Raw genomic sequence first — 17342 nt, forward strand, 5'->3', positions numbered from 1 at the left:
TGAAACCCAAGAATTGAGAAGTCATGCATCTGGGACAAGAATTCAATGAACAATGAGAACCCACAGGCTCAAATGTCAAACTTCACCCATGATGGAAGGGGTTTGCAGTAAAGTGGCTTTCACATAATTTATGGGTTCAGTGTGGGATGAAAAAGTCTACACAATGGGTCATTTTTTTCTGTAGTTCAAATATTGAAAAACTTTTTGTGAGCCATTCTCCCAATGAGTCTTTGCAGGGCAACAGAGCAGTGCGTCGGCTTCTTCTTGGTCTTTTTGTTGCTTCAGAGCAATTTCTGATCTGTCCAAAAGCCAAAGAAACAAGGAGCACTATAGTACAGTATGTTTGAACTATTCCTGTTGCAATGCCACTGATAGACTTTATGAATTGATTTGTGTGATGCTGCGCCTCTGCTGCTCCTCATGCTCACCTCCATTCTGTCACTAGGCTGCTAGACTGTCAGTTACTGGCTAGGATAGCCTTTATGCATATTTTGATATTTTGTATTGTGTTTTTAATATTATTTCACTTATCATGATTATTCTTGCACTGCTAATCACCTCTGTTGGCACATCACAGCAACAGCTCTCTGTAGTGGTTCTGATGGCTAGACTATCGTTTCACTGTTTTCTTGTGGATTAGCGTTCTTGTATGTGTCCTAAACTACTGGATGCCTAAATTTTCCTCGGGCTCAATCAAGTATCTATCCATTCATCCGACTGTAGACGTGTGCTGCTTGTTTATTTATTTATGATTTTTAAATCTCAATCCCACCAGCTCCTGAAGGCATTCTGACCAAAAAACAGCGCACCTATTATCAGCATGACCTTTCTTTGTCCAGTGAGCTTCATCTTTCTCCACCTTCTCCCCTATTTGTTTCTGTGTTTAGTTTCCACTGTGTCCGCTCCACTATGCTATTAGACAAGTTCGATGGTTGACTGCCAAAATATATCTAGCACACGGGCATGGCTTTAGACACAGACCAAGTGCAGAGTTTGTGTGTGATGAACATTATAGACTGGGTATTTTTAAGTTCGTTTCTTAGACAAGGATTTTAAGATCGTTACCTTGTTAACAAGGTAACGATCTTAAAATCCTTGTCTAAGAAACGAACTTAAAAATACTTAAATAGTCAGACATAATGAGCTTCCACTACATATTATAGACTGGGTTTTTATTAGGGGTGGCACGGTTCACAAAAGTCGCGGTTTGGTACGTATTGCGGTTTGAGGTCTGCGGTTCGGTACGTATTGCGGGGTGTTTTTTTTTTTTAAATCTTAAGTACTCTGTATTTGGGCGTATAGCCTACTATTTACCTTAAGTAAACATAGTTTAGGATACAGCATTTAAGAGAGGTTAAAATTATAGTTACAATGAAATAATCATGCACAAACTGAGTTTGAGTTGACATAAGCACATTTTATGAACAATCTCTGATGAAAAGCCAGGTAGTATTTTGAAACAGCAAGAGGGAAGACATGGATGATTTCAACAGCTTTTTTATTTACTACAGTATTTATACAAAGTGTCAGGAGTGTTTGCTGCCATGTTGCGGCATCTAGAGGAACCAGGTGTCTTTTGTCACATACAGTTTTTTCATAATTGGAAGAAATAAAAATGAGTTCTTAAAGCTTACTTTTGAACAGATGTGTGTGTTAAAACTTAAACTTTTATGTGGCGACCAACCAACCACCTATATACAAAAACCGAATCAAAAACTCTTCTAATCCCTGAGAGTGAGGATGTATTTTTTCACTTGAAATTAAAGTGCAGTGTTTTGAAACGTATGGCTGGATTTCTTATCTAATCTTAAAGTGCCACTGTATTCTTAGAACGATTTATAACAAAATACACACACAGCCAATATAAAATATTGCAATAAAACCAATCACTGCACTGTTTAAAACAAACCTCCCCTCCCCTCGCCGGAAAAAAAAAAAAATCTAGTTCGCCCATTATCCTGTGTCATTCTGAGATGCGCAGATAGACAGTAAAGGGAATTCCGAATTCCCTTTACTGTCTATCTGCGCATCTCAGAATGACACAGGATAATGGGCGAACTAGTTTTTTTTTTTTTTCCGGCGCCGTGGTACGCCGGAAATCCGGCGCGGCGCCGGAACGCTATCACCCCTGTTCGCGCGAAAGAGAACCACGTGGTTTCATACGGGCATTCGGCTTTTTTTTTTTTGGCGAACGTCTTAAATAGGGGTACCGCGGTTTATACGCGTATTGCACCGCAACAGGCGTATCGTACGGTTCGGTTTTTTTCCCATAACCGTGCCAAGCCTAGTTTTTATTCACATTTAGGTAGCCAGAGGGTATGCTGGTTTTGATTAGCAAGAAAATTTTGGTGGATCTGTGAAATCCCCCCCCCCTTTCCTTTTTAAAAATGTATTTATTTATTAATTTTTAAGCCCTCATCTAAACATTTATCTCAGGACTGTATATTGACCTTTGTCCCCCATTTCTGTTTTTCCTCCTCCATTCCAGGATTCCTCAGAAATTGAGGATCTCCGGCAGCCTCTCTGTGATCCTGGTGGTGTTTCTGATCACCGCTGTGTTGGTTAAGGTGGACATGGCACCTCTGTCCTTTTTCACCTTCACCATGATCAAAATCATCTGCATCAACTGTGAGTGGCTCTGCTGGATATCTGAGAGAAGTTGTTCCATCCACCATCATGCAGTGACCTTCTTTTTTCACTTAGTTAGGGTCAACATGACAGACTAGCCTTCTTTGATGATGATGTTATTATTACATGCTGGTTTGGGAAGTCTAGCTGTGGAAAAAAACAGCAAAAACAGAATAAGTGGTGGGAACCAATCTTTGAAATTCCCATGGTGATGCATTGTATCATGTGTCAAGTTCGCTGGATTTAGCTTTCTTTCTCTTCTGTCCAGCATTTGGTGCGATTCTTCAGGGGAGTCTCTTTGGGTTGGCAGGAATGCTCCCAGCTTCCTATACCGCTCCCATCATGAGTGGTCAAGGGTTCGCCGGAACGTTTGCAGCCTTTTCCATGATCTGTGCACTTGCCAGTGTGTATTTCTTCTATTTGATCCATCATGGCTGTTGTGCTGGATTGTATTATTTTGTTATTCTGTTCCTGTAGCTGTTTTTAGACCTGTCTTTTTCAATACATTCTATTGACATTGCATGTCATGACCGTTTTGGATTATGTCATTCTAATTTTTGTTTTCCCAGGTGGCTCCGCGCTTCAGGACAGTGCTTTTGGCTATTTCATCACTGCCTGTGTTGTAATTGTTTTGGCCATCCTTTCTTACGTTGTCCTGCCCAAAATGGTATGACATAAGTTCGTAGGCATTACGTTTTTTAATTTCCTGGGCCTAGGTCCTGGTATATCACTGTATACACACTAAAATTGGCCAGATCTTTAACTTTTAGTTATTTTTGGTACACTAGTTTGTCTGAATATATTTCGAGGTATATTGCAAATGCAGTGTGCAGCATTAGAATCACATGCTTTTCGTTTTAGATCAGATGTATTCGAAGAGTTTCCCCTTGAGGCCCACCTCCCGGGGGGGGGGCTTTCTATCCATTTATTTATTTATTTACTCAATCCCCCACTGGACGAAAGGCCCAAAGGGGGTTGAAAGGGTACTTACATTCTGAAATCAACTCCTCTCAAAATTTTTGGAGGAATTTGATGAAACTTGGCAGGATTCTTTATTATATATCAGTAATATCTCATCTCATCTCATTATCTCTAGCCGCTTTATCCTTCTACAGGGTCGCAGGCAAGCTGGAGCCTATCCCAGCTGACTACGGGCGAAAGGCGGGGTACACCCTGGACAAGTCGCCAGGTCATCACAGGGCTGACACATAGACACAGACAACCATTCACACTCACATTCACACCTACGGTCAATTTAGAGTCACCAGTTAACCTAACCTGCATGTCTTTGGACTGTGGGGGAAACCGGAGCACCCGGAGGAAACCCACGCGGACACGGGGAGAACATGCAAACTCCACACAGAAAGGCCCTCGCCGGCCCCGGGGCTCGAACCCAGGACCTTCTTGCTGTGAGGCGACAGCGCTAACCACTACACCACCGTGCCGCCCATATATCAGTAATATGCATATTGCAATTTCGTTCAGTTCAGTCACATTTTACTAGAGTTATGGCCTAGTAGCCAGCAGGGATAGTGTGCTCTCAGAGCACTCTTGTGTTTTTTTTTGTTGTTGTTGTTGTTTGTTTGTTTTTGTCTCCCCCCCAATAAAAACCAACTTGCAGTAATTTAAGTAACGAACTGTCATGCATATTTAAAAAAAAAAAAGAAAAAAAAAGTGTGATCCAGTCTTGCCAGGGCTTTTTCTGCTTGTGTTTAACTGGCTAATGGAATAAGATAAAACTGAATAATATAGCAGTAATCTTATCCAGAAAGGGCCGGTGTTGCTGCAGGCTTTGATTCCAACCATGAAAGATTCGCACCCGATTCCCCTTATATAATCAGCTCATCTTTGTCTCTGATCAACTGTTTGGCTGGAATGAAAGCCTGAATTGATGCTGGCGCTGTGCAGATAAGACTGATGACCCCTGATCTAGCACATAATACAGAAGAACTGAATCCCGAAGGAAAAGAATGTTCTTTCCTGTGATATTGAAGTGTTTGAATGTGTTTGAGCGCTGATAGGCACAGGAGAACAAAGAAAAGCGTTTATAATTATCTATCTGTTCAGTTATCATAACCATTAGCGTTATTTGTACAGTGTTGGATATATGTAGACCTATTTAAGCTTTCTCGTTTAACATTTACGCAGAGAACATTTCACTTTACTCTGGTGTTAAAACGCTATACAAAACTTGTAAAGGTTGCCAGGTCTAATGCAGGGTTTTTTTTTTAAATGTCATTTTGTTATTCACACTTTACCCGTAATCATTTCTCAACTGTGTAGCCCTGAAATGAGCATAGTCAAGTCTGTCTTCAGTGACGTTATGCCAAAATGTATCCAGTGATGTACACCAAATGTTCCAAGGCACACCCACTTGGCTTTTATGCTTATTTGTCTTGTGGTTTTGCAGGAATTTTTCAAGTATTATGCAGACCCCAGTATCCCCAAAGCTTGCAGTGATGATGAAAACAAGATGGACCTGTTGAACAAAGGTAGTGTAAGAAATCCCCACACAGATGCTCCTTTTGAAAACGCCCTTAAAAAGAAAAGTTCTCCAAGCAGAGCGCTTTAACGCCAACCCAAATCCATTCAGTTTTCAGGAAATCCCCCCCCCCCCCCCCCCCCCCAATTAAAGCCTACTCTAGACCATCTGGCATATCTGTTCAGTCCACTTTGGCATGTCATTTAAGTGGTTTTAGATGGCGCCAGGGCCTCTTGAGAGGCTCTACATTGTGTATTCTCTGTGTTTCTTTGCGCTTGTACACTGTTTCATATTAAGTTGTGCTGGAAAATGACAAAACCATGATATTATTGATGGTTGTAGATGTTCCAGAAAACCCTGGGGAGAAAAGGGCAGTGCTGTGTCTGACTGATGAGGAGACCGCACATACCATATCAGTGTTTGCCATCTTTAAAAAGGTACCTTTGGAAAAGTTGTTTATTATGGTGACATTTGAGGTTTTTGATGGTCATGCTATAAAGCATCACTGTGATATTGTAGTAAAAGTAAATCATGGAGCCTGGTCTTGTGGTATCATGTTAAAAGTTTTGCTACTCATTTGATGAACTTCAAAAGTGGCAAATTGTCTACGCGATTGCACGACCATTATACAAATGATCAATTTTTGTACCCCCACCACTTTAGATCTGGGTGATGGCCCTTTCAGTGTGCTTTGTCTTTACCGTCACGATTGGAACATTCCCTGCTGTGACTGTGGAGGTCAGCCCCTCTGCAGTTCAAACGGCTTATTGGAGTAAGAGTGGGCTTTCTTTCGTTCTCCTTTTTTCCTGAAATGTGCTAGCTAAAAATTCCACTTCTCATTGGTCTGTCTACTCACTGGCTTCTTGTTTCTCTGGTATCCCTAGAAATGTACTTCATTCCTGTGTTCTGCTTCTTGTTCTTTAACCTGATGGACTGGGCTGGACGAAGCTTAACTGCAAAGTGCACATGGGTAAGTGTCTAGAAGTGCATGTACATGTGGTTGGGTAGCTATTTCACTCTCTGGCCAAGAAACAAACCAGACATCTGGTGTGTTTATTACGAGCATTTCCACTGCACTGATGAGAGACTATAGATTATAAGTGCATCTGTATAGACTAGATCATATTGTTTACCTCCAGGGAACAGCCCACCTTTTCCTCACCATCATTAAGAATGGAGTGAGAGGAAAAACGACAACAACAAAAAACAAACAACTCCTCCTGGGGAAATAATTCTGAAATCCCCATTTAACTGGTTTTAGTTCTGTCGTGTTTTTAACAAGAGATTGTCACTAAGCAGCTTAATAGAAATCCAGAGGTATTTAGTGTGATTTATAAATCATTACTCTTCTACAACTGCGTATAGAACCCAGGCGTGGAGGAAGATGGAATTTTGATGAGAGCTCTGGGCTCGCATTTATTCAGGCCGTGCTTTTCAATGCACTTTCAAAAACTCAACAAAGAAAGGACAAATCGGCAGAAGAGGTCCATCATAGAATTGCAGACTTTCGCTCTGCCAAGTTCATGTGTGTGGCAGGCTCTCTCTCTCTCTCTCTCTCTCTCTCATTGCAGTAGTACTGGTTTGTTTTATTTATTTTAAACAGTATAAATGCATTGACATGTTTTGAATCGGCACATTGGCCCTCATTTACAAAACGAACGTGCAACTTGCATAACACTGGGCGTACGGTCATTTCCACACAAAGCTTGGCATTTATCAGAATGAAGGCAGGGTCTCCGCGGATCCTTAAAAAGTCTTATTTTTAATATGTGTTTTTTAAGGTCTTAAAAAGCATTATATTTCGCTATTTTTTGAGCTATGGTATTTAATTTCACATAGGAGGTATTAAATTTCATCGGGGTAGCCTACGGTAAATGAAAAAAAAAACAAAACATATGTCTGGATTTTTTTTCCGCGCTAACGTTATTTATTCAACCAGCGTCGTTTGTTATCAAGATGCTGAACAAGTAGCACAAGAGCCGTTGTGTGTCTAGCACTAGTTCTAATAGCGCAGGAACCACGCCACAGGGGGCAGTGTGTTCTTTTATCCATGTAGTAGAACCATTGAGAGTAGAGCAGACGAGGAAGAAGTGGTTGAACTTGAACATGAACGGAGATGGGGAAGTGTAAGTTTAGTAAGAAGTGGCTTGAGGAGCCAAAATACAAAAGTTGGCTAACAACAGCAACTTCAGAATATGAAGCGAGATGTAAGGTATGTTGGAAAGACATCAAGTTAACAACAATGGGCTGTAAAGCCCTTGACGCTCACTCGAAAGGGGAAAAGCATATGCGCTATGCTGCTAGTCGGGCAACAACAGTCCCCATGCCAATGTTCGCCTCTACGGTCACAAAAAGTGCAACGCCAGCTTTAGCGTCTCCGGGTCCCAGCACAAGTGCTTTCGCGGCATTCGCCCCAACCGCTACGCTGAAGGCAGAAATACTGTGGGTTCTGCAGACGATTACCCAACACCACTCATACACTTCAAATGAAGGTGTGAGCTTATGTTCTGTTTTGTTAACTGAAGATCAATTTGTTTCCTCACTGTTTATGTTTACAGCAGTACCCTACTATTAAAATATCGAGAAGGTAGCTAATGTTCTGTTTTGTAAACTGAAGATGCACTTATTTATTTAAAAAAATGCTTTGAACTTAACCTAGAGTGTGCTTTTTTTTTTTTTTACTGTACGTATTTGTTCCGCGGTAGTGGTCTTATTTTTTATACTCGGTGGTCTTAAAATGGTCTTAAAAAGTATTATTTTTGCTGGTCAGAAATGTGCAGAGACCCTGGAAGGTTATGATCAACTCTCACCTCGTGTACTCAAGTTTTCAGTTCAGCACAGACATGCAGTGCAGCACAGTAAATCTGGCTGAGTGGAGAATTGTAATTGGACCATGCAGCCACATATTCATCACTTAATAATATGTAGCGTATGTTAAAAGATCATATTTTGTAAAAGGCTATAGTAGCAGTCTAAAGTGTGGACACGCCTTCTAATTCAGTGGGGTTTTTTCTTTCTTTTTATTAATCAAGACACTTCATGTCTTAAAGTAACGATGGATTGTCGTGTCTCTTTACTTAATTAATCAGTTCTTGACATAGTCTGTACTGATCAGCCATAACATTACAACCACCGACGGATGAAGTGAATAACATTTGATTATCTCATTACAGTGGCACCTGTCAAGGGGTGGGATATATTAGACAGCAAGAGAACAATCAGTTCTCAAAGTTAATGTGTTGGAAGCAGGAAAAATGGGCAAGCATAAGGATCTGAGCAACTTTGACAAGGGCCAAATTGCGATGGCTAGATAACTGGGTCTGATCATTTCCAAAATGGCACATCTTGTGGGGTGTTCCCAGTATGCAGTGGTTAAGTACCAAAAGCGGTCAAGGAAGGACAGCTGGTGAACTGGTGATGGGGTCATGGTTGTCGAAGGCTTATTGATTGGCATGGGGTACAAAGGCTAGCCCACATGGTCCAATCCCACAGAAGAGCTACTGGAGCACAAACTGCTTTCTGTTTTAGCCAGCATTAACTTTATCAGATATAACTGTATCTCTCGATCTAGTTCAGTCCATGCCATCACAGTCATGGAGAAGACTGCTAACTTGACAGTTGTCCAGAAGACGATCATCAGCACCCTCCACAAGGAGGGTAAGGCACAGGAGGTCATTGCTGAAAAAGGCTGGCTGGAAAAGGTGCACAAGCAACAGGGATGACCACAGCCTTGAGAGGATTGTCAAGAAAAGCCCATTCAAGAACTTGGGAGAGCTTCATAAGAAGTGAACTGAGGCTGGTGTTGGTGCATATGCCTTCAGGAAATTCCTAATATCAAGCCACTACTGAACCAGCGACAAGGGTCATTGGCTAGCCCATATGGTCCAATCCCACAGAAGAGCAACTGTAGCACAAACTGCTGAAAACAGAAAGGTGTCACCATTTAACTTTTTCACCAGTTTGTGCTACAGTAGCTCTTCTGTGGGATTGGACCATATGGGCTAGCCTTTGTGCCCCATGTGAATCAGTGAGCCTTTGACACCCTTGACCCTGTTGCCGATTCACTGGTTGTCCTTCCTTGGACCACTTTTGGTAGGTACTAACCACTGCATACTGGGAACACCCCACAAGATGTACCATTTTGGAGATGATCAGACCCAGTCATCTAGCCATCACAGTTTGGCTCTTGTCAGAGTTGCTCAGATCCTTACCCTTGCCCATTTTTCCTGCTTCTAACACATCAACTTCGAGAACTGATTGTTCCCTTGCTGCCTAATATATCCCACCCCTCAACAGGTGCCACTGTAATGAGATAATCAAATGTTATTCACTTCATCCGTCAGTGGCCATAATGTTATGGCTGATCAGTGTAGATTACTACGGTTGTTGAATTGGGCTATTTACTGTATTTACTGGTTGATCTCAAACACATTAAGAAGGCAAGAAATTGCACTAATTAACTTTTGACGAGGCACAGCTGTTAATTGAAAAGCATTCCAGGTGACAAGCTCATGAAGCTGGTTAAGATGATGCCAATAGTGTGCAAAGCATCATCAAGGTAAAGATTCTACTTTAAAATGTTCAAGATTTTTTTAAACACTTTTTTTTTTTTTTACCACCACATAGTTTCATATATATTCCATATGCTATTTCATAGTTTTGATGTCTTCAGTATTGTTCTCCAATGTAGAAAATGGAGAAAAACCTGTGAATGAGTAGGTTGTGTCCAAACTTTTGACTTGTACTGTATGACTTTTTGCAGAGCACTGCGTCTCTGTGGTCTTAATATTGGTTGTGTGCTCGGTTTCCTCAGCCTGGTAAAGACAGCATCTGGCTGCCTGTGCTGGTGTTGGCTCGTGTCGTGTTCATCCCCCTCTTCGTTCTGTGCAATGTACAGCCCAGGAACTACCTCCCTGTTGTGTTTGCACATGAGGCCTGGTACATCATTTTCATGATCGTCTTCTCATTCAGCAACGGCTACCTGGCCAGCCTGTGCATGTGCTTCGGACCCAAGTGAGTATGCAGTGTTTACACCATCTTCTATACAGGAGCCATTGCAGTGCGTTAGAAAAAGCACAAATATAAATTATACCCAACTTGTAGACTGCAGGGAGCCCTCGTGTTAACCTCCTAAGGCCCAAGCTGTTTTTTTACATGCATTTTTTTATTTCTCTTTGCTATTTGGGCTTATTAGAACCTGATTAGAATAAAAAATAAGCATCATCTTTTGATAAGATGTACTTTTAGAGAAAAAGTATGTCCACATATGTGGATTCTTGTTCCGAATTTTCATAAAGTGCTGTCCACGCATGTGACCACTAAGCCCTAGGAGGTTAATGTTATTTTATAAAAACAGTTTATTTTTGAAAATTTGTGTTGCGTTTTTAAACGTCGTTGTAAAATTCTAAAATATATACACACAAGACTGCATCACAGTAAGTTAATACTGTAATGTTGTAGGTTTTAAGCCAATAAAGCCGTTACTCTATACCCAGTGTTCTGTCCCGTATAATTACCCTATTCCTATCATTCCAAAAGGTTTAACATTTAAATGTTGGTGCATCCTGCAACATGACAACAATCCAAAAACAATACAAAACTTGACAGACAGGATTCAATGGTTTGTCTTGACCATCTCAGTTTTCTGATGTGATTTGCAGAAGGCTGAGAGGATCCCGAAGATGCTCGATGGGCTAGGGTTAGGGTTATATTGACACATTTCTAATAGGCTGTAATAGAGAATATCTAAAAAAAAAAAACACATTCAGAAAGGAAGTTATTGATGACAAAATGGCATCTAATTTGATAACAGGGATAACAAGATCAGCTGTGAGCTACTGCTCAATTACGTATCCCCCCACTCTCGCTTATATCAGAATGCAAGCAATCGAAGGAATCGGACACTTATTATGAATGTTGACTTCAACAAATAATGAACCCTGAGACAAGGAAGTAAAGAGCAGTGTCTCTCCCCAGGGATTTCAAATAGCATCTTGCTAAACTGTCATTTTGAAATAGCATTTTGCTTCTTGAAATAGCATCAAAATCCACCTGATATGTTTTGTAAATACATTGTTAGTAAACAGGAAGTCGATGTGGGACAGACCTGAAAACGGTATACACGGTATAGAACCCCAAGCTGAAGCTCGGTACCAAATATCAAGCAGTTGTCATTTGTAGTTGCTGAGAAACGTGTTACGAAAATTTTGTAAATCCACGCTACGTTTCGTAAATACGTTCAGTCGGTAAACAGCAAGTTGATGTGCGACAGACCTAAAAACAGTATACACGGTATAGAACCCCAAGCTGAAGCTCGGTACCAAGTGGCTATGATTTGTGGTTGCTGAGAAAAAGGGTGTTATGGATGGACGGACATTTAAAAAAAAAAAAACAGTATCCCCCACCACCCCCTTCAGCGCGGGGGTATAATAATGAAAAAAATATCCGTGAAACCCAACACATTAAAGGGGTTTTTATTTATTATTTTTTTATAAATTGTATCCTCATAGTGTTCAAACTTTTGCATGTAACCTTACTATTTTCACAGTGTTGTGTGTAATGACACTGCTGCAAAAGATTGATGATGAAATTGTCTTCTGCCATTACAGCAGTAATGCTTTGATTTTCATGTCGCGGCTACTGAATTTTAGAATTCTGATTTTAATGTAAAATAGCGCCAAGTCCGTTTAACAGCTGACAGCAGAGTTAGCCATCTGAACACTTGGCTTGGAGAAAGTGCCATTACAGCAGAAAGTAAATAGTGTCGGTGTTGGAGAATGATGGTCACTCTCACACTCCATCCATCCATCATCTCTAGCCACTTTATCCTGTTCTACAGGGTCGCAGGCAAGCTGGAGCCTATCCCAGCTGACTACGGGCGAGAGGCGGGGTACACCCTGGACAAGTCGCCAGGTCATCACAGGGCTGACACATAGACACAGACAACCATTCACACTCACATTCACACCTACGGTCAATTTAGAGTCACCAGTTAACCTAACCTGCATGTCTTTGGACTGTGGGGGAAACCGGAGCACCCAGAGGAAACCCACGCGAACACGGGGAGAACATGCAAACTCCGCACAGAAAGGCCCTCGCCGGCCCCGGGGCTCGAACCCAGGACCTTCTTGCTGTGAGGCGACAGTGCTAACCACTACACCACCGTGCCACCAGAAAATTAAATAGTTATTATTTATTTATCCATCCATCCATTATCTTTAAAAAAAAAAAACAAACTTTTGTACACTTGTATCCAAAGTCATTCCAAAAAAAATGTATATTGAACCATCATGAAGCTTCATGTTTCAGTTTTTATGCTGGCCATGGCTGCCATCTTGGAAAAACTTCTGGTCATCTTGAAATGTGAGATAGAAGGACGCTTCTGAGCAATTCTGAAGTTCCAAATTCAAATTCTGCATCATAAAAAAAAAATGTATGATTTGACACGGAGATCATCCATATCAGACTCGTCTTCACAACTTTATTGCAGTGACTATTTTCATGGCAGGCGGCATGGGCGGTGCAATGGTTGGCACAGTCTCTTCACAGTAATAAGGTTCTGGGTTCAAACCTTGTGGCTGAGTGGGGCTTTTCAGTATGAAGTTTGCATTTTCTCCCCATGCCTGTGTGGGTTTCCTCCCACTGTTCAAAGACATGTGGACAGGGCTCGAAATTAACTTTTTTTCTTTGTGTCCCCCAGTGGTCCCGAATTCTGTGTTGTATTGTCTCGAATGGAAGCAATAGTGTCCCCATTTTTTTCCTCTCTGAAATAACCAGTGGTTAATATTATCATATGAAGTTACTATTATATTTGTAACTATGCAATTTTGAACCCTTTATATCATTTTTACAATATTGGCCCTTTTCCACTACCCTTTTTCAGCTCACTTCAGCCCGACACGGCTCGCGTTTCGACTACCAAAAACCAGCACGACTCAGCTCGCTTCAGCCCTGCTTAGCCCCTAAAACTCGCACCGTTTTGGAGTGGGGCTGAAGCGAGCCGAGTGAGGCTGGGGGCGTGAGCAGACACTCCCCTGTGCACTGATTGGTGAGGAGGAGTGTCCTCATATGCCCACACACGCCCCGCGAGCGCGCTGGGATCTGTAAACACCGCAAACCCGGAAGGAGACTAATTACGAATTACGAGAATTTCTGAAGCCTTATGCGCCTCGCCTCATCTATACGCTCTTGCCAGTATCTGTCCGCGTTGTCGGTGACAACAAGCCACAGCACCAAGACCAGCAACACTAACGACTCCATGTCCTCCATGTTTATTACTATTCGGGTCGTGAGACTACCGCTTAAAAGATCACTGATGTCACTGTTTGCGCTGCTTAACGACATCACCTGACGTCCACCCACTTTCGCTAACTCCACCCAATGTGTCCACCCACTTCCAGCCAGCACGGTTCAGCGCGGTTGTAGTCGAAATGCAACTCCAACAGCCCCGCTCAGCCCGACTCAGCACGGCACGGCTCAGCCCGACTCAGCCGCGTTTGTAGTGGAAAAGCGGCATAAGTCACAAGACACAAGCGACACATGTCCTATACATCATCTACTTCAAAATTACAGTTATTGCATTTTCAGTTTATTAAACTTTGGTGATCTCACTGTATGAATAGATACCCGTTTATTTAAAGGGGCCAACTAGCTCATTCAGAAAATGTTTCAACTCCCTACATCTGCAGTACACTTTAGTTGAAAATAAGACCCCTTTTATGTTCATTTCATCTACTTATACCTTGAATATCTGTTGGCATTTATAAGGCCAACTTATAATTTTCACCATTACCGTTATCCATTTTTATGAACTTTCCGTTATCCATTACCGTTATCCATTTTATGAATTTTCCGTTATCCATTTTTATGAACTTTCGCTGCCGGGTGCAAATGTTAGCAACATCAGCATAGTGGCAGGTCCGAGCCTAGTTGTGCTGACTGACTAAACTTTCTGAACTAGAAAGACACCAAGAAAACTCACTTATTCTGTTGAACGGTATCTTCCGTCAATATCATCCACATCATTCCTGTTGTATTTTATAACGTGTCTAACAGTGTTCATTAAGTTCATTCAGTTGCTAGCGTTGCCTGCAGACCAGGCGATGACACTTTGGATCCTGAAGGTCCCGGAGACGTTATGTCTGGGCTTTCAGTTTCTTCCCCGCGGTCGGTCCGCTTCAACCACTTAAGCATTTTTGTTCTGGCAAGAGTCGGCGCAGCGTGTGCGGTAGCAATTCCATTCCAAGTCCATATAATGCAGACACCAGCCGAAGATTCTAGAACAGAATGCGCTGCTCTGTAGCCTACGGATGCAGGTGCATCGAAAGTGTAGCTACTATGTATTTTTCGCTGTTAACGTTTTAAAATTAAAATTGACAAATTAGGTGAATGTCTACGTATGTGTTACGGCTTTGTAAATAATATTAATGTAGAACTTTTTTTCTAGATCTATTTTTTTCCATTGTCCCGGGATTGTCCCAGATATGATAATTTTGTGTCCCGATGACATTTTTTATGGTCCCCGGGACACCGTTAGTTTCGAGCGCTGCATGTGGATTAGGTCAAATGGCTACTCTAAATTATCTGTAGGTGTGAATGAGTGTGAAACGGTTGTCTGTGTGCAACCTGCCCCAGGTGTACCCCACCTCTTGCCTGAAGTCAGCTGGGATTGATGGATAAGCAGGATATAGGATGGATGGACCACTCATGGATGCCATCTTGAATTTTCAATGACTTGCATGTATTATCTAATTGGTAATTCCCAAGAACTATGTACGGTCAGTCGTTAAGTTTATGCCTTCAATATCATATGTCCAGTACTGACAAGAATATTGATCTGAAAACAGTTGTCACTGTTGGATATCTTGAAAAATGGCTACCATGGGTGACATTGAAAATTCATGATGGCTAGAAGTGTACCAAATTGTTATTCTCATAAAATGCACAATTGTTATAGAATCTTTCGCTAAGCTGCACTATTAAATGGCCATTTCACCCACTGGACATACCCACTTCCTGGGAACACCAGGCGTGAGGCCTGGGGAATACATCCTGGATGAGACACCATTCCGTTGCAGGACACCATACAGTGACACTCATTTGTTACCACTTCCTGTTTAGTAATTGTTTTTGTTCTTTTGGATTCGTCCCACAGGAAAGTGTCCCAGCATGAAGCAGAGACAGCTGGGGCCATCATGGCCTTCTTTCTGTCCTTGGGTCTGGCGCTGGGAGCTGCACTGTCGTTTGGAATCAGGGCAATGATCTAGAAGTTTTTACTCAGTATTCTACCTTCTCGGGGAAGGAAAGAAACATTTGCCAAACTGTGCCTTTTGGAAACGCATGGAAATTTTAATCTAATCAGGCTTCCAAGTTGAACTGAACCTAGTACTCTGCCAAAACAGAAAATCTCGCATATTCAGAAGAACATTTTCTTGGTTTCCACCTGCTCTTTAGAAACCTGGAACAGACATTATGGATTGGATTGGTGAAGGAAAGAGAACTCTTCATCACAAACTGTTCAATTAAAAGCCAAAAAAAAAAAAAAGTTGATTAGCTTGTTTTTCCGCTTTGCCTGTTCAGTTTTTTTTTCTCTCTTCAGTTTGAAATAGTCATAGAAGGCTCATGAAATATTTGTTTATTGACTAACTATATTCTGTTGTATTTTTGGCTCTCAGGTTGTTGTTTTTTTAAGTATTTAACATTGCTTTTTTTAAGAAGTGCTAGTACTAATGTAGAACCTCACTTAAAAAGGGGGACAGTACAGTTCAGTACAGTGCAGTTACCACACTGTAACAGGACTCATGCCTGTGCTGATGAAGAAACGGGCAACATATTTATTTCTCCTGTAACTGCATGTGGTGATTGAGAAGAACAGAATTATTTTGAATAGAATTATAAAGAATAGAATTATTTTGGAATATTTTTCATCTTTTTATATGTATAACATGAAATGTAGGGAGGGAATGTACTGAAAATGTACAGTATTTGTTCTGGACAAAATGTTTTTCAAAGGGAAGCATTTTAGATTCTGCAGCACCAACATGGACAACATACCACAGTAAAAGAGTGCAAGCAGCCAGAATGAATTCTGAATATTTGGCAAGTTCTTCTGTTTCATGTCTGTGTGACATTTGTCAGTGTGCCAAGATTTTAGTTTTGAATCCTGTTTGTAAAAAAATGTATTTGAAATATTTATTAACAGGCTGTAACAGGTGCCATTATGAGTGAGTTTTGCATAAACAGGTTGTCAGTTCTCTTATACGCCTGTCTGTGCTTGAGATGCATGGCTGCCAACTGCCCTGAAGTTTTCATATTTGTTACAAATTTGCAAATAAAATATGAAAATACAATTTTCTCATGTGTGTATGAATTTGCAATAAAAATATAATGGGGAACATTTTTATGAATCACCAGGTCATCATTCTTGCTGTATAGTCTTCAAACGCGTGAAAAATAGACCGGCAAGAAAATGTATGGAGTAGTATAAGATTGTGTATATATATCAGATTAGTAGTGCGATTCTGTCCAGTCAGATGCTGGCATTCGCATTTCCTGTGACTTCAATCATGTAGAAAAAAATAATCGATGTGTTCGTGATGGGAAACAAGGTAAGCCAACAAAAAGAAAGCAAATGTTTTCAGCACGTTACTCTTCTGAATTTTTATTCGTCTCTGCATCTTCGAAAAGCCTAAACCATATGTTTTGCAAGGTTTGTAGGCGGGACATCTGTTGCACACAGAGGGCAGAATGATTATATGTAGTGGTGCATTCAAAATCCTAAATCGTGGGGGTGTTGTGGCTCAGGTGGATAAGGCGCCATACCATAAATCCGGGGACCCGGGTTCAATTCCGACCCGAGGTCATTTCCCGATCCCTCCCCATCTCTCTCCCACTCATTTCCTGTCTCTACACTGTCCTATCCAATAAAGGTGAAAAAAGCCCCAAAAAATATCTTTAAAAACAAACAAAATCCTAAGTTGCGCTTGGATGCTGTAAAAGCTGACTCTCACTCCATCAGATTTACCTCTTGGGTAGCGAATAATGACTTTGACACCATTCGTGCGGAGTGTTTGTTTACTGCGTTTTTTTTTTTAATTGAACACAGCTTGCTACCCTTACCATCGCCAGCCATGTGGGGCCATTGTTACGTGCTGCTTTTCTGAAATCATAGGAGATAAAAAAAATATACAGTGGGGCAAAAAAGTATTTAGTCAGTCACCAATTGTGCAAGTTC

The 17342-nt window shown here is 41.3% G+C and overlaps 1 protein-coding gene across 1 annotated transcript in view; it reads left to right on the top strand.

The window, feature by feature from the left end:
* The window catches only part of slc29a1a (solute carrier family 29 member 1a), a 127315-nt gene extending 110857 nt beyond the window's left edge, over window positions 1-16458 (top strand). Inside the window, exons 5-13 of the mRNA XM_060925383.1 lie at window positions 2489-2628; window positions 2897-3031; window positions 3198-3295; window positions 5039-5120; window positions 5453-5547; window positions 5774-5882; window positions 5995-6080; window positions 9924-10123; window positions 15264-16458. Coding sequence (XP_060781366.1) covers window positions 2489-2628; window positions 2897-3031; window positions 3198-3295; window positions 5039-5120; window positions 5453-5547; window positions 5774-5882; window positions 5995-6080; window positions 9924-10123; window positions 15264-15375 — 1057 coding nt within the window. The 3' untranslated portion in view covers window positions 15376-16458. The remainder of the gene's footprint in view (window positions 1-2488; window positions 2629-2896; window positions 3032-3197; window positions 3296-5038; window positions 5121-5452; window positions 5548-5773; window positions 5883-5994; window positions 6081-9923; window positions 10124-15263) is intronic.
* Window positions 16459-17342: the final 884 nt, after the last annotated feature.

Source organism: Neoarius graeffei, chromosome 7 (assembly GCF_027579695.1).
Source record: "Neoarius graeffei isolate fNeoGra1 chromosome 7, fNeoGra1.pri, whole genome shotgun sequence".
In the NCBI taxonomy this organism is placed as follows: domain Eukaryota; kingdom Metazoa; phylum Chordata; class Actinopteri; order Siluriformes; family Ariidae; genus Neoarius; species Neoarius graeffei.